Genomic DNA, 18372 nt, shown 5'->3' on the forward strand with positions numbered 1-18372 from the left:
AGGTGTTTCCTTTGAAGAATGTATGTGAGAAATACTTAGAAAAGCAAATGGATTTGTATGTAGCATTTATGGATCTGGAGAAGGCATATGATAGAGTTGATAGAAATACTCTGTGGAAGGTATTAAGAATATATGGTGTGGGAAGCAAGTTGTTAGAAGCAGTGAAAAGTTTTTATCGAGGATGTAAGGCATGTGTACGTGTAGGAAAAGAGGAAAGTGATTGGTTCTCAGTGAATGTAGGTTTGTGGCAGGGGTGTGTGATGTCTCCATGGTTGCTTAATTTGTTTATGGATGTGGTTGTTAGGGAGGTGAATGCAAGAGTTTTGGAAAGAGGGGCAAGTATGCAGTCTGTTGTGGATGAAAGAGCTTGGGAAGTGAGTCAGTTGTTGTTCGCTGATGATACAGCGCTGGTGGCTGATTCATGTGAGAAACTGCAGAAGCTGGTGACTGGTAAAGTGTGTGAGAGAAGAAAGTTGAGAGTAAATGTGAAAAAGAGCAAGGTTATTAGGTACAGTAGGGTTGAGGGTCAAGTCAAGTGGGAATGGAGAAAAACTGGAGGAAGTGAAGTGTTTTAGATATCTGGGAGTGGATTTGGCATCGGATGGAACCATGGAAGCGGAAGTGAATCATAGGGTGGGGGAGGGTGCGAAAATTCTGGGAGCGTTGAAGACTGTAGGAAGTCGAGAACATTATCTCGGAAAGAAAAAATGGGTATGTTTGAAGGAATAGTGGTTCCTAAAATGTTGTATGGTTGCAAGGCGTGGGCTATCGATAGAGTTGTGCGCAGGAGGGTGGATGTGCTGGAAATGAGATGTTTGAGGACAATATGTGGTGTGAGGTGGTTTGATCCAGTAAGTAATGTAAGGGTAAGAGAGATGTGTGGAAATAAAAGTGTGGCTGAGAGAGCAGAAGAGGGTGTTTTGAAATGGTTTGGTCACATGGAGAGAATGAGTGAGGAAAGATTGACAAAGAGGATATATGTGTCAGAGGTGGAGGGAACAAGGAGAAGTGGGAGACCAAATTGGAGGTGGAAAGATGGAGTCAAAAACATTGTGAGTGATCAGGGCCTGAACATGCAGCTGGGTGAAAGGCGTGAAAGGAATAGAGTGAATTGGAACAATGTGGTATACCAGGGCCGACGTGCTGTCAATGGATTGAACCAGGGCATGTGAAGCATCTGGGGTAAACCATGGAAAGTTCTGTTGGGCCTGGATGTGGAAAGGGAGCTGTGGTTTCGGTGCATTATTACATGACAGCTAGAGACTGAGTATGAACGAATGGGGCCTTTGTTGTCTTTGCCTAGCACTACCTCGCACACATGAGGGGGGAGGGGGTTGTTATTACATGTGTGACGAGGTGGCAATGGGAATGAATAAGGGCAGACAGTATGAATTATGTACACATGTATATATGTATATGTCTGTGTGTGTGTATATATACATGTATACGATGAGATGTATAGGTATGTATACCGCGTATGTGGACGTGTATGTATATACATGTGTATGTGGGTGGGTTGGGCCATTCTTTCGTCTGTTTCCTTACACTACCTCGCTAACGCAGGAGACAGCGACAAAGCAAAATAAATAAATAAATATAATATTGCTTTTTTCACGTTTGCAGTTTCCCATGTTAGGGAGGTGGTGCTAGGAACAAATGAAGAATGACCACATTTGCTCATATCCATTCTCTGTTATGTGTAATGCAAAACCCCACAGATTCCTATCCCCATAGGCCTTTCCATGATTTGCCTCAGCAGCTCATGTTACATCCACACACATTTAGACACCCCAATCTAAGCCTTCAAGGAGGATGAGCACTCCCCGCATGACTCCTTCTTCTGTTTCCCCGTATAAAATGTTAGAATACCAGGAGGGGAGGGTTTCTAGCCCCCCGCTCCCGTCCCCTTTAGTTGCCTTCTACAACATGTGAGGAATGCATGGGAAGTATTCTCTCTCCCCAATCTCCAGAGACGGGGAGAATAAATATACATATTGCTATCCCTGGGGTTAGGGGAGAAAGAATACTTCCCACGCATTCCTCACGTGTCATAGAAGGCGACTAAAGGGGACGGGAGGAGGGGGTTAGAAACCCTCCCCTCCTTGTATTTTAACTTTTTAAAACGTGAAACAGAAGAAGGAGTCATGCGGGGAGTGCTCATCCTCCTCGAAGGCTCAGACTGGGGTGTCTAAATGTGTGTGGATGTAACCAAGATGAGAAAAAAGGAGAGATAGGTAGTATGTTTGAGGAAAGGAACCTGGATGTTTTGGCTCTGAGTAAAACGAAGCTCAAGGGTAAAGGGGAAGAGTGGTTTGGAAATGTCTTAGGAGTAAAGTCAGGGGTTAGTGAGAGGACAAGAGCAAGGGAAGGAGTAGCACTACTCCTGAAACAGGAGTGGTGGGAGTATGTGATAGAGTGTAAGAAAGTAAACTCTAGATTGATATGGGTAAAACTGAAAGTGGATGGAGAGAGATGGGTGATTATTGGTGCATATGCACCTGGGCATGAGAAGAAAGATCATGAGAGGCAAGTGTTTTGGGAGCAGCTGAGTGAGTGTGTTGGTAGTTTTGATGCATGAGACCGGGTTATAGTGATGGGTGATTTGAATGCAAAGGTGAGTAATGTGGCAGTTGAGGGAATAATTGGTATACATGGGGTGTTCAGTGTTGTAAATGGAAATGGTGAGAAGCTTGTAGATTTATGTGCTGAAAAAGGACTGGTGATTGGGAATACCTGGTTTAAAAAGAGAGATATACATAAATATACATATGTAAGTAGGAGAGATGGCCAGGGAGCGTTATTGGATTACGTATCATAGGCGTGCATAAGAGAGACTTTTGGATGTTAATGTGCTGAGAGGTGCAACTGGAGGGATGTCTGATCATTATCTTGTGAAGGCAAAGGTGAAGATTTGTAGAGGTTTTCAGAAAAGAAGGGAGAATGCTGGGGTGAAGAGAGTGGTGAGAGTAAGTGAGCTTGGGAAGGAGACTTGTGTGGGGAAGTACCAGGAGAGACTGAGTACAGAATGGAAAAAGGTGAGAACAAAGGACGTAAGGGGAGTGGGGGAGGAATGGGATGTATTTAGGGAAGCAGTGATGGCTAGCGCAAAAGATGCTCGTGGCATGATAAGTGTGGGAGGTGGGTTGATTAGAAAGGGTAGTGAGTAGTCAGATGAAGAAGTAAGATTATTAGTGAAAGAGAAGAGAGAGGCAACTGGACAATTTTTGCAGGGAAATAATGCAAATGAGTGGGAGATGTATAAAAGAAAGAGGCAGGAGGTCAAGAGAAAGGTGCAAGAGGTGAAAAAGAGGGCAAATGAGAGTTGGGGTGAGAAAGTATCATTAAATTTTAGGGAGAATAAGATGTTTTGGAAGGAGGTAAATGAAGTGCGTAAGACAAGGGAACAAATGGGAACCTCTGTGAAGGGGCTAATGGGGAGGTGATAACAAGTAGTGGTGATGTGAGAAGGAGATGGAGTGAGTATTTTGAAGGTTTGTTGAATGTGTTTGATGATACAGTGGCAGATATAGGGTGTTTTGGTTGAGGTGATGTGCAAAGTGAGAGGGTTAGGGAAAATTATTTGGTAAACAGAGAAGAGGCAATAAAAGCTTTGCGGAAGATGAAAGCTGGCAAGGCAGCGGGGTTGGATGGTATTGCTGTGGAATTTATTAAAAAAGGGGGTGACTGTATTGTTGACTGGTTGGTAACGTTATTTAATGTATGTATGACTCATGGTGGGGTGCCTGAGGATTGCATAGTGCCATTGTACAAAGGCAAAGGGGACAAAGGTGAGTGCTCAAATTACAGAGGTATAAGTTTGTTGAGTATTCTTGGGAAATTATATGGGAGGGTATTGATTGAGAGGGTGAAGGCATGTACAGAGCATCAGATTGGGGAAGAGCAGTGTGGTTTCAGAAGTGGTAGAGGATGTGTGGATAAGGTGTTTCCTTTGAAGAATGTATGTGAGAAATACTTAGAAAAGCAAATGGATTTGTATGTAGCATTTATGGATCTGGAGAAGGCATATGATAGAGTTGATAGAAATACTCTGTGGAAGGTATAAAGAATATATGGTGTGGGAAGCAAGTTGTTAGAAGCAGTGAAAAGTTTTTATCGAGGATGTAAGGCATGTGTACGTGTAGGAAAAGAGGAAAGTGATTGGTTCTCAGTGAATGTAGGTTTGTGGCAGGGGTGTGTGATGTCTCCATGGTTGCTTAATTTGTTTATGGATGTGGTTGTTAGGGAGGTGAATGAAAGAGTTTTGGAAAGAGGGGCAAGTATGCAGTCTGTTGTGGATGAAAGAGCTTGGGAAGTGAGTCAGTTGTTGTTCGCTGATGATACAGCGCTGGTGGCTGATTCATGTGAGAAACTGCAGAAGCTGGTGACTGGTAAAGTGTGTGAGAGAAGAAAGTTGAGAGTAAATGTGAAAAAGAGCAAGGTTATTAGGTACAGTAGGGTTGAGGGTCAAGTCAAGTGGGAATGGAGAGAAACTGGAGGAAGTGAAGTGTTTTAGATATCTGGGAGTGGATTTGGCAGCGGATGGAACCATGGAAGCGGAAGTGAATCATAGGGTGGGGGAGGGTGCGAAAATTCTGGGAGCGTTGAAGACTGTAGGAAGTCGAGAACATTATCTCGGAAAGAAAAAATGGGTATGTTTGAAGGAATAGTGGTTCCTAAAATGTTGTATGGTTGCAAGGCGTGGGCTATGGATAGAGTTGTGCGCAGGAGGGTGGATGTGCTGGAAATGAGATGTTTGAGGACAATATGTGGTGTGAGGTGGTTTGATCCAGTAAGTAATGTAAGGGTAAGAGAGATGTGTGGAAATAAAAGTGTGGCTGAGAGAGCAGAAGAGGGTGTTTTGAAATGGTTTGGTCACATGGAGAGAATGAGTGAGGAAAGATTGACCAAGAGGATATATGTGTCAGAGGTGGAGGGAACAAGGAGAAGTGGGAGACCAAATTGGAGGTGGAAAGATGGAGTCAAAAACATTGTGAGTGATCAGGGCCTGAACATGCAGGTGGGTGAAAGGCGTGAAAGGAATAGAGTGAATTGGAACAATGTGGTATACCAGGGCCGACGTGCTGTCAATGGATTGAACCAGGGCATGTGAAGCATCTGGGGTAAACCATGGAAAGTTCTGTTGGGCCTGGATGTGGAAAGGGAGCTGTGGTTTCGGTGCATTATTACATGACAGCTAGAGACTGAGTATGAACGAATGGGGCCTTTGTTGTCTTTGCCTAGCACTACCTCGCACACATGAGGGGGGAGGGGGTTGTTATTACATGTGTGACGAGGTGGCAATGGGAATGAATAAGGGCAGACAGTATGAATTATGTACACATGTATATATGTATATGTCTGTGTGTGTGTATATATACATGTATACGATGAGATGTATAGGTATGTATACCACGTATGTGGACGTGTATGTATATACATGTGTATGTGGGTGGGTTTCCTTACACTACCTCGCTAACGCGGGAGACAGCGACAAAGCAAAATAAATAAATAAATATAATATTGCTTTTTTCACGTTTGCAGTTTCCCATGTTAGGGAGGTGGTGCTAGGAACAAATGAAGAATGACCACATTTGCTCATATCCATTCTCTGTTATGTGTAATGCAAAAACACCACAGATTCCTATCCCCACAGGCCTTTCCATGATTTGCCTCAGCAGCTCATGTACTTTTCCCTTTCATGCATTTTTGCTATTTCACAAATGAGCAATGCAGCATCTAGAATTGATGACTGAGTCTTAGAGGATAAAATATCCTCATTTAGCTCTTTCCTCTTTTCCCTTTTAGTCACCCTCTATGGCACTAAGGAGATATACGAGCAGTATTCTTTCTCCCCTATCCCCAGGGATAATACACAAGATGTTTTGGAAGGAGGTGCACAGTGTTAGGTAAAAGATGGAACAAATGGAAACATAGGTGAAGGGGCCAAATGGGACAGTGTTAAGAGTTAGTGATGAAGTAAAGAGGAGATGGAGAGAGTAATTTGAAGAACTGAATATGTTTGATGGTAGAGTGGCAGATGTAAGAGTTTGGGTTGGGGTGGCATGTCAAGTGAGAGTCATGGAGACTGGTTCGGATAGGAGAAAAGAGGTGGTGAAAGCCTTATGTAAGATGAAATGTGGCAAGACAGCTGGAGAGGATGGTACTGCACTTGAAATTATCAAGAAAAGGGGTTGGCTGTGTTGTTGATTGGTTAGTTAGGATTTTCAATGTATGCATGGTACATATTGAGGAGCCCAAAGATTGGCAGAATACATTTATATTACCAATATATAAAAGCAAGGCTTACATCCACACAAATTTAGACACCCCAATCTGAGCCTTTGAGGAGGATGAGCACTCCCTGCATGACTCTTTCTTCTGTTTCCCCTTTTAGAAAGTTAAAACATAAGGAAGGGAGGGTTTCTAGCCCCCAGCTCCCATCTCCTTTAGTCGCCTTCTACGACACGCAGGGAATGCGTAGGAAGTACTCTTTCTCCCATCAATGGAATGAACCAGGGCATGTGAAGCGTCTGGGGTACACCATGAAAAGTGCAAAGGGAGCTGTGGTTTTGGTGCATTACGCATGACAGCTTGAGACTGACTGTGAACAAATGTGGCCTTTGTTGTCTTTTCCTAGCGCTACCTCAAGCACGCACCGGGGCAGGGGGTGCCATTTCATGTAAGGCGGGGTGGCAACGGGAATGGATGAGGGCAGCAAGTATGAATATGTACATGTGTATATATCTATATGCCTGTGTATGTATATGTATGTATACGTTGAAATTTATAGGTATGTATATGCGCGTATGTGTATATGCATATGCATGTGGGTGGGTTGGGCCATTCTTTCGTGTTTCCCTGCGCTACCCCGTTAATGCGGGAGACAACGACAAAGTCTGAATAAATAAAAAAGCAAAGGAAATAAAGGTGAGTGTTCAAACTACAGAGGTATAAATTTTCTAAGATGTACCTGGTACATTTTATGGCAGAGTGGTGATCAAGATGGTGAAGGCATCAGAGCATCAGAATGGGTATGAACAATGTGGTTTCAGAAGTGGTAAAGGATGCGTTGATCTGGTGTCTGCTTTAAATAATGTGAGAGAAATACTTAGACTAACAGGATGATTTGTATACAGCATTTGTGGATCTGAAGAAAGCATATGATAGAGTTGATAAAAGATACCTTCAAGAAGGTGTAAAGAATAAATGGTGCAGAAATATACCTGCTAGTAGCAGGAATAAGATTTTATTGACGGTCTAAGGCATTTGTATGAAAAGGAAGATAAGTGAGTGAGTGGTTTCAAGTGAAGGCTGGTCTGTGGCAGTGGTGTGTGATAACACTATGACTGTTTCTTTTTTTATGGATGGGGTGGTGAGGGAGGTAAATGCAAGATTCTTGGAAAGAGGGGCAAGTATGCAGTCTGTAGGGGATGAAGGGGCCTAGTAATTTAGTTGTAATTTGCTTATGAAGCACTGGTGGTAGATTCGAGAGAGAAATTGCAAAAGTTGGTGACTAAGGTTGGGAGTGTGTGTAAAGGCGAAAGTAGAGGGTAAATGTGAATAAAAGCATGGTAATTGGGTTTAACGAAGTAGAGGGTATAAGTGAATAAAAGCATGGTAATTAGGTTTAACAAGGCAAAGGGACAGGTTAGTTGGGTGCAAGTTTGAATGAAGAAAATTGAAGGAAGCAAAAAGTTTTAGATTCCTGGGAATGGACATAGTAGTAAATAAAACAAGGAAGCAAAAATGAGTCATGAGGTAAGTGTCATAGCAAAGGTTTCTGGGAGCACTGAGGAATGTGTGGAAAGAGAGGTCGTTATCTGGGAATGCAAATGTGAGCATGTTTGAAATAAAGTACTCCCAGCAATATAGTATAGAAGTAATGCACGGGCTATCTATTAGACAAGGCTGTGTAGAGGAGGGTGGATGTTTTAGAGAAAAAATGTATGACAACAATATGTGGTGTGAGGTGATTTGACTAAGTAATGAGAGGGTAAACAGAGGCGTGGTAATAAAAAGGGCATGGTTGAAAGAGCTGAAGATGGTATGCTAAAAAGGGTTGGCCCTATGGAGAGAATAAGTGAGAAAAGGTGGCCATGGAAAATATCAAAATTGCTTTTGAGTAAATGAATGATGGGCATTCTGTAAACCATTCACTGCACACACTTGAACAAAATTGCAATAAGCTTATCAGGTCTGGTCACCATGCCCTAAGAAGCATTAACATTCAAATGAGAGAGTCTAAAGAAAGGCAACCATATATAATATGGTACAAGAATTAAGAAAGCCGAGCTATGATGCGAAGCTATGTATCACAGTTTTGCAGGGGAACTAGAAGCCATACCAAGAAGCATGGCAAAATCTTGTTAGATGATCATGAAGTGCTGTTGTGGTGTAAGGATGTTGGATGGTTATAATAAACTAAGCAATGAAACTGTAAATGCTGGTCATATAACTGTTTAAAAAGCTAACTTATGGTTAAGAAAGTTGAACAGACAGGGCCCAAAGTGCCAACTTTCTTCCTCACATTATAAAAATAGGTATTCTTTTTTATACATGCCAACCATTTGCTATGTGAGCAAGGTGGCATCAAGAACTGATGATAGAACCTTAGAGGGAAAATTCCTCATTTAGCTTCTTGCTCTGTGCCTTCTTTTGGAAAGTAATACAGGGAGGAGGATTGCTAGCCACCCACTCCTGCCCTTCTTAGTTGCCTTCTATGACATGCAGGGAATACATGGGCTGTATTCTTTTTCCCTGATCCCCAAGGATGAAAAATAGGTAATACATAGAAATAAAACACAAACACAGGTCAACCCTGTCAAAAAAAAGGGGATAAAAGTTTCCAAAACATTTCTGAATTCCCTGAAAATGAAAGACATATCAGAGGAGTCTTTTCAAATTCCATTAATTTACCTAGTAATGTCCCATAGGGCTAAGTCATTGTGCTGCCTGAATCCTGATTTATGTCAATGACTTAATAGAATTAAAAACTTGAAAATATTTGAAGACAATGCTAATGAAAGCTATAAGGAATACTCAGGACTGAGATTCCCTTTAACAAAACTACATAAGCTCTAAATCTAGTTGAATGCAAGGTAAATAAAATGTAACCAAATTTAAAAAGGTTATAATGAAAAAAGGCCAGGATAAAACTATAATTTTGTGGGAAAGAAATTGCAACTATCTATGTGTGAGACAGACTTGCAACTTGATAGAGTATCCACCAGATCACTTTAAGACCCCACTAGGAGAGATTTAAAAGAAGTAAATCATACACACGTAACTATCAAAAGTACCTCTGGGTGCATATATATATATAAGAAACGTCTAGAAAAAATTTGAACTCTAAAATAGTCTCTCTTCCTTCTCCCTTGTGAAAGTCTCTTGACAGATTTAAATATAGTAATGATATTTTTGTTTTCACTAAAAGTGAATCGTGCTGCAAAAAATCCAAGAGTCTACGGTCAAGAGTTAAAGTGAGTGTGAGAGAGACAACATAATAATAAAGAAGGGTTAAGACAGTAAATTTGCTCTTTACTGCAACAAGGTAACTCATGGCTCCCAGTAAAATAAAAATGACTGGTTCTAACAGTGCAGGTCTAAATCTAAAATCCTACACCTGTTTCTTTGAACTTGTTTTTTCAGGCATTCAAGAAACAAGCAAAGCACACATCTGTCTCGAATCTGATACACTTGAGCTGAAGAAAATTGTGGGTGAAGTGTTCAATCTTTCCAAGTACATGAAAGCTACGTAAGATCTAAGGAGAATTTTTCATAAACAAGATCTGCATGCCTTGCTAGGTTTTTTCTTTCTTCTTAAGAGGAAAGAGTTTGAAAGTAACCTTTAGCTAGGTTGCTCTGCCACCACAAAGTAAGGGAAGTAGTTCCCATAGTATGAATTGTGTTAAGCCATCAGTTACTAAGTGTTCTGTGCCAGTAGTGCCTTTCCACCTTAGCATAACAATATCCACACCATAGTTTCCCTATTATTGACCTCTTCCTTGTGCCTAAGTTAACATATAATAATGCAATGTTAACAGCCATTTTTTCTAAAATTACCTAGAAATACAATCTTGTGAACCCATTGCTTGACAAAGGAAGAGATGATGCCCTTTACTGAGAAAATACTGACCTTGTCTCTGAGTTGGTGGGCAAGATGAAGTGCTGTAGTAAAACAGACAAGGACTGGACTGAGCCACGGGACAGCACACTCTGCTTGTACACTCTCAAACTTCATGGTCCCAGCAGAATTGGAAAGATGGTACACAGCAAGGACAAGCTTGTGAGCTTGAAGGTAGAAGCTGACTGCTATATCACCAGGTAAAGGTGGTGTTAAGGATTTCTGGAAGTAAGAAATAAATAGTTCTATAATACTCTTCAAATCAAAATTGGTGAAATTAGCACAAAACTAGAAAATTCTTTATGACTGTAGCTTGTGGGATGTAAAAGAATCTTAACACATGACTAAACTAAGTACAAAAGTTATAAAACTATGCCTATGGGTATGGATCCATTCACCAGTGATGATAGATAATCAGGAGCATAAATCAACATACCCCCTTCCAAGCCTAAACAAAAATACTATAAAACCATACAAAACCTTTGTTGACACTGAATGCCAGATTTAAGTGCTCATCACCTAAAACACTTACATAAACAAACCAAAGACAAATACATTGCAAAGTGTGTGTGTTTGTGCGTAGTAGCTTGGAGGCTGGCCAAGACTCAACACACAATCTTCAGTGTCTTCTGGCAAGCTTGATGAATACATGACCATAGCCTTTGTAGATTCTTAAAATAATCCTTTAATTCATCAACTGTTTCCATGATGGTCTAAATGTCATCATGTATATCTATTTTATTTATCATACTTGATCACCACTTTCCACGACAGTAGCACCAGGAAACTGATGAAGAATGGCCTATGTACACATCATCATCATTCATTTTAGCAAGGTAGCATTAAGATCAGAAAACTGAGCCTTAGAGGGAATATCCCCACTTGTTCTTCTTCTCTGTTCCCTCTTTTGGAAAATCAAAAACAGGAGGAGAGGATTTCCTGCCCCCACTCCCTCCCCTTTTAGTTGCCTTCTACAACAAGCTGGGAATATATGGGAAGTATTCTTTCTCTCCTATCTCCAGGGATATATACACATATATACATAAACTCCCATACACACACATATACAAACATATCACCATATACACATATACGTATACAGACATAAATATATACACATATGCTTATTCATACTTCCTTGCCTTCATCTATCCCTGGTGCTACTCTGCCTCACAGAAAAGAGAATCGCTACCCCCTGCTTCAGTGAGGTAGTTCCAGGAAAAACAAAAAAAAAAAAGGCGACATTCATTCACATTCAGTCTCTAGCTGTCATGTGTAATGCACCGAAACCACAGCTCCCTATCCACATCCAGGCCCCACAGACCTTTCCATGGTTTACCCCAGACATTTCACACGCCCTGGTTCAGTCACTGACAGCACATCGACCCCAGTATACGACATTTCCAATTCACTGTATTCATTGCACACTTCTCACCCTTTTGTATGTTCAGGCCCCAATCACTCAAAATCTTTTTCACTCCATCCTTCCACCTCCACTTTGGTGAGTGAGTGTGTCAGCAGCTTTGGTGCACGATACTGGATATCAGTGAAGGGTGATTTAAATGTGAAGGTGAGTAATATGGCAGTTGAATGCATAACTGGTGTACAGAGGTTATTCATTGTTCTGAATGGAAAAGGTGAGGAGCTTGTGGATTTGTGTGCTGAAATAAGATTGTTGATTGGAAATACCTGGTTCAAAAGGAAAGACATACATAAATATATACAAGTGAGTAGGAGAGATGGTGAATGGGGATTAATAGACTACGTGTTAAATGACAGGTGTGTAAAAGAGAGACTTATGGATGTTAATGTGCAAAGAGGGGAAGCTGGTGGGATGTCTGATCACTATCTTGTGGAATCAAAGGTGAAGATTTGTAGAGGTTTTCAAAAAAGAAGAGAGAATGTTGGGAGAAGAGAGTGGTGAAAGTACATGAGCTTGGAAAGGAGACTTGTGTGAGGAAGTACCAGGAGAGACTGAGTGGAGAATGGCAAAAGATGAGAGCAACTGACATGAAGGGAGTAGGTGAGGAATGGGATGTACTTAGGGAAGCAGTGATGGCATGTGCAAAAGATGCATGTGGCATGAGAAAGGTGGGAGGATGGCAGAATAGAAAGGGTAGTGAATGGTGGGATGAAGAAATAAAGTTGTTAGTGAAAAAGAAAAGAGGCGTTTGGATGATACAAGGTAGGAGTGCAAATGACTAGGAAATGTATAAAAGAAAGCGGCGGGAGGTCATGAGGAAAAACAAAGGATGAAAAAGAGGGCAAGTGAGAATTGGGGTGAGAGAGTATCATCATACTTTAGGGAGAATAAAAAGATCTTTTGGAAGGGGGTAAATAACATGCATAAAAGAAGAAAACAAATGGGAACATCGGTGAAGGGGACAAGGGGGGAAGTGATAACAGGGAGTGAAGAAGTGAGAAGATGGAGTGAGTGTTTTGAAGGTTTGCTGAATGTGTATGATGAAAGAGTGGCAGATGTAGGATGTTTTGGTCAGGGTGGTGCACGAAATGAGATGGTCTGGGAGAATGGTTTGGCTAAGAAAGAGGAGGTGAAAACCTTGCAGAAGATGAAATCCAGCAAGGAGGCAGGTATGGATGGTACTGCTGTTGAATCTATTAAAAAAGGGGATAACAGTTTTGCTGATTTGTTGGTGAGGATATTCAATCATGGTGAAGTGCCTTCCGAATGCATGTAAAGTGCCATTGTATAAAAGCAAGGGGGATAAAGGTGATTGTTCAAACTACAGAGGCATAAGTTTGTTGAGTATTCCTGGAAAATTGCATGGGAAAGTATTGATTGAGGGAGTGAAGGCATGTACAGAGCATCACATTCAGGTTTCAGAAGTGGAAGGGGATGTGTGGATCAAGTGTTCTCTTTGAAGAACGTTTGTGAAAAATACCCAGAAAAACATGGATTTGTATGTAGTATTTATGGATCTGGAGAAGGCATATGATAGGGTTGATAGAGATGCTTTGTGGAGGGTCTTAAGAGTATATGGTGTGGGAGTTAAGCTACTAGAAGCAGAGAAGTTTTTAGGAAGGGTATAAGGCATGTGTATGAGTAGGAACATAGGAGAGTGATTGGTTCCCGGTGAAGGTCAGTCTGCGGCAAGGGTGTGTGATGTCCCCATGGTTGTTGAATTTGTTTATGGATAGGGTGGTTAAGGAGGTAAATGCAAAAGTTTTGGGGAGAGGGACTGGTACGCAATTTGTTGGGGATGAGAGGGCCTGCGAAGAGAGTCAGTTTTTGTTTGCTGATGATAGAGCACGAGTGGCTGACTTGAATGAGAAACTGCAGAAGTTGATGACCGAGTTTGGAAAGTGTATGAAAGGAGAAAGTTGAGAGTAAATGTGATTAAGAGCAAGGTTATTAGGTTCAGCAGATTTAAGGGACAAGTTAGTTGAGATGTAAGTCTGAATGGAAAAAATTGGAGGAATCTAAGTGTTTTAGATATCTGGGAGTGGACTTAGCAGAGGAACTGAACCATGGAAGCAGAAGTGAGTCATAGGGTGGTGGAGGGGGTGAAGGTTCTGGAGGCGATGAAGAATGTGTGGAAAGAGAGAATGTTATCTCAGAGAGCAGAAATGGGCAAGCTTGAAGTTCCAACAGCAGGATATGGTTGCGAGGCATGGGCTATAGATAGTTTTGTACAGAGGAGGGGGGCTGTGTTGGAAATCAAATGTTTGAGGACAATATGTGGTGTGATGTGGTTTGATCACATAAGCATTGAAAGGGTAAGAGATGTGTGGTAATAAATAGGTGTGTAGTTGAGAGAGCAAAAGAGGGTGTGTTGAACTGGTATGGACATATGGAGAGAATGAATGTGGAGAGGTTGACAAAGAGGATTTATGTGTCAGAGGTGGAGGGGACAGGGAGAAGCAGGAAACCAAATTGAAGGTGGATGGATGGAGTGAAAAAGATTTTGAGCAATTGGGGTCTGAACATACAGGAGGGTGAGAGATGTGTACTAGTAATAGATTGAATTGGAGCGAAGGTATATTGGGTTTGACGTGTTGTCAATGGTCTGAACCAGGGCATGTGAAATATCTGGGGAAAACCATGGGGGGTCTGGATGTGTATAGGAAGCTGTGGTTTTGGTGCATTACACAAGACAGTTAGAGACTGAGAGTGAATGAATGAGGCCTTTTCTGTATGTTTTCCTGGCACTATCATACTGATGCAAGGGCTAGAGATGCTGTTTCCTCTGGGGCAGGATAGTGCCAGAAATTGATGAAGGCTAGGAAATATGAATATGTACACATGGACATATGTATATGTTTGCATATGTGTATGTACATGTATGCATATGTTGATATGTATACATTTATTCGTGCATCAAAACTACTAACACACTCGCTCAGCTGCTCCCAAAACACTTGCCTCTCATGATCTTTCTTCTCATGCCCAGGTGCATATGCACCAATAATCACCCATCTCTCTCCATCCACTTTCAGTTTTACCCATATCAGTTTACTTTCTTACACTCTATCACATACTCCCACCACTCCTGTTTCAGGAGGAGTGCTACTCCTTCCTTTGCTCTTGTCCTTTCACTAACCCCTGGCTTTACTCCTAAGACATTCTGAAACTACTCTTCCCCTTTATCCTTGAGCTTCGTTTAACTCAGAATCAAAACATCCAGGTTCCTCTCCTCAAACATACTACCTATCTCTCCTTTTTTTCTCATCTTGGTTACATCCGCACACATTTAGACACCCCAATCTGAGCCTTCGAGGAGGATGAGCACTCCCCGCATGACTCCTTCTTCTGATTTCCCTTTTAGAAAGTTGAAATCAAAATTTAATGATACTCTCACCCCAACTCTCATTTGCCCACTTTTTCACCTCTTGCACCTTTCTCTTGACCTCCTGCCTCTTTCTTTTATACATCTCCCACTCATTTGCATTATTTCCCTGCAAAAATCATCCAAATGCCTCTCTCTTCTCTTTCACTAATTATCTTACTTCTTCATCCCACCACTCACTACCCTTTCTAATCTGCCCACCTCCCATGCTTCTCATACCACAAGCATCTTTTGCACAAGCCATCACTGCTTCCCTACATACATCCCATTCCTCCCCCACTCCCCTTACCTCCTTTGTTCTCATCTTTTTCCATTCTGTACTCAGTCTCTCCTGGTACTTCCTCACTCAAGTCTCCTACACAAACTCACTTACTCTCACCACTCCCTTCACCCCAACATTCTCTCTTCTTTTCTGAAAACTTCAACAAATCTTCACTTTTGCCTCCACAAGATAATGATCAGACATCCCTCCAGTTGCACCTCTCAGCACATTAACATCCAAAAATCTCTCTTTCACGTGCCTATCAATTAACACGTAACCCAATAATGCTCTCTGGCCATCTCTCCTACCTACATACATATACTTATGTATATCTCTTTTTAGACCAGGTATTCCCAATCACCAGTCCCTTTTCAGCACATAAATCTACAAGCTCTTCACCATTTCCATTTACAACACTGAACACTCCATGTACACTAATTATTCCCTTAACTGCCACATTACTCACCTTTGCATTCAAATCACCCATCACTATAACCCGGTCCCATGCATCAAAACTACTAACACAGTCACTCACCTGCTGATCTTTCTTCTCATGCCCAGGTGCATATGCACCAATAATCACCCATCTCTCTCCATCCACTTTCAGTTTTACCCATATCAATCTAGAGTTTACTTTCTTACACTCTATCACATACTCCCACCATTCCTGTCTCAGGAGTAGTGCTACTCCTTCCCTTGCTCTCGTCCTCTCAATAACCCTAAACTTTACTCCCAAGACATTACCAAACCACTCTTCCCCTTTACTCTCGAGCTTTTTTCACTCAGATCATAAACATCCAGGTTCCTTTCCTCAAACATACTACCTATCTCTCCTTTTTTCTCATCTTGGTTACATCGACACACATTTAGACATTGCAATCTGAGCCTTCGAGGAGGATGAGCACTCCCCACGCGACTCCTTCTTGTGTTTCTCCATATAGAAAGTTAAAATACAAGGATGGGAGGGTTTCTAGCCCCTCACTCACGTCCCCTTTAATCGCCTTCTACGACACGTGAGGAATGCATGGGAAGCATTCTTTCTCCTCTATCCCCAGGGATAGAGAAATACTTAGAAAAGCAAATGGATTTGTATGTAGCATATATGGATCTGGAGAAGGCATAAGATAGAGTTGAAAGAGATGCTCTGAGGAAGATATTAAGAATATATGGTGTGGGAGGCAAGTTGTTAAAAGCAGTGAAAAGTTTTTATCGAGAATGTAAGGCATGTGTACGTGTAGGAAGAGAGGAAAGTGATTGGTTCTTAGTGAATGTTGGTTTGCGGCAGGGGTGCATGATGTCTCCATGGTTGTTTAATTTGTTTATGGATGGGGTTGTTAAGGAGGTGAATGCAAGAGTTTTGGAAATAGGGGCAAGTATGCAGTTTGTTGTGGATGAGAGGGTTTGGGAAGCGAGTCAGTTGTTGTTCATTGATGATACAGCACTGGTGGCTGATTCGAATGAGAAACTGCAGAAGCTGGTGACTGAGTTTGGTAAAGTGTGTAAAAGAAGAAAGCTGAGAGTAAATGTGAATAAGAGCAAGGTTATTAGGTACAGTAGGGTTGAGGGACAAGTCAGTTGGGAGGTAAGTTTGAATGGAGAAACACTGGAAGAAGTGAAGTGTTTTAGATAACTAAGAGTGGATTTGGCAGCGGATGGAACCATGGAAGCGGAAGTGAATCATAGGGTGGGGGAGGGGGTGAAAGTTTTGGGAGCGTTGAAGAATGTGTGGAAGTCGAGAACGTTATCTTGAAAAGCAAAAATGGGTATGTTTGAAGGAATAGTGGTTCCAACAATGATATATGGTTGTGAGACGTGGGGTACAGATAGAGTTGTGCGGAGGAGGGTGGACATGCTGAAAATGAGATGTTTGAGGACAATATGTTATATGAGATGGTTTGTTTGAGTAAGTAATGAAAGGGTAAGAGGGATGTGTGGTAATAAAAACAAATGTGGTTGAGAGCAGAAGAGGGTGCTTTGATATGGTTTACTCACATGGAAATGGTTTGGTTACATGGAGAGAATGAGTGAGGAAAGATTGACCAAGAGGATATATGTGTCAGAGGTGGATGGAACGAGGAGTAGTGGGAGACCAAATTGGAAGTGGAAAGATGGAATGAAAAAGATTTTGAGTGATCAGGGCCTGAACATGCAGGAGGGTGAAAGGCGGGCAAGGAATACAATGAGTTGGAACGATGTGGTATACCAGGGTCGACGTGCTCTTAATGGATTGAACCAGGGCATGTGAAGCGCATGTGAAAGACTTTTGGATGATACTGTGCTGAGAGGGGCAACTGGAGGGATGTCTGATCATCATCTTGTGGAGTCAAAGGTGAAAATTTGTAGAGGTTTTTCAGAAGAGAAGAGAGAATGTTGGGGTGAAGAGAGTGGTGAGAGTAAGAGAGGTTGGAAAGGAGACTTGTGTTAGGAAGTACAAGGAGTGATTGAGTGCAGAATGGAAAAAGGTGAGAGCAAATGACATAACGTAAGTGGGAGAGGAATGGGATACATTTAGAGAAGCAGTGATGGCATGTGCAAAAAAAGATTCTTGTGGCATCAGAAAGGTGGGAGGTGGGCTGATTAGAAAGGGTAGTGAGAGGTGGAAAGAAAAAGTAAGATTTTGAGTGAAAAAGAAGGGAGAGGCATTTGGAAAATTTTGCAGGAAGTGGTGCAAATGACTGGGAGATGTATAAAAGAAAAAGGTAGGAGGTCAAGAGAAAGGTGCAAGAGGTGAAAAAGAGGGCAAACGAGAGTTGGGGTGAGAGAGTTTCATTAAATATTAGGGAGAATAAAAAGATGCTTTGGTTCTGGAAGTAGGTAAATAAAGTGTGTAAGACAAAAAACAAATGGGAACATTGGTGAAGAGGGCTAATGGGGAGGTAATAACAAGTAGCGGTGAAGTGAGAAGATGGAGTGAGTATTTTGAAAGTTGGTTGAATGTGTTTGATGATAGAGTGGCAGATATAGGGTGTTTTGATCGAGGTGGTATGCGAAGTGAGAGGGTCAGGGAGAATGGTTTGGTAAACAAGAGCTAGTGAAAGCTTTGTGGAAGATGAAAGCCAGTAAGATGGCAAGTTTGGATGGTATTGCAATGGAATTTATTAAAAAAGGAGGTGACTGTGTTGTTGACTGGTTGGTGAGGATATTCAATGTATGTATGATTCATGATGAATTATCTGAAA

The 18372-nt window shown here is 41.7% G+C and overlaps 1 protein-coding gene across 2 annotated transcripts in view; it reads right to left on the reverse strand.

Annotated features, from left to right (window-relative positions):
- rogdi (rogdi atypical leucine zipper) overlaps positions 1 to 18372 on the reverse strand; it is a 125840-nt gene that overhangs the window by 12534 nt on the left and 94934 nt on the right. For both annotated transcript variants that reach the window (XM_071665070.1, XM_071665071.1), the window contains exon 6: positions 10136 to 10345. In XM_071665070.1, coding sequence (XP_071521171.1) covers positions 10136 to 10345 — 210 coding nt within the window. The remainder of the gene's footprint in view (positions 1 to 10135; positions 10346 to 18372) is intronic.

This window comes from Panulirus ornatus, chromosome 9, assembly GCF_036320965.1.
Source record: "Panulirus ornatus isolate Po-2019 chromosome 9, ASM3632096v1, whole genome shotgun sequence".
Classification (NCBI taxonomy): Eukaryota; Metazoa; Arthropoda; class Malacostraca; order Decapoda; family Palinuridae; genus Panulirus; species Panulirus ornatus.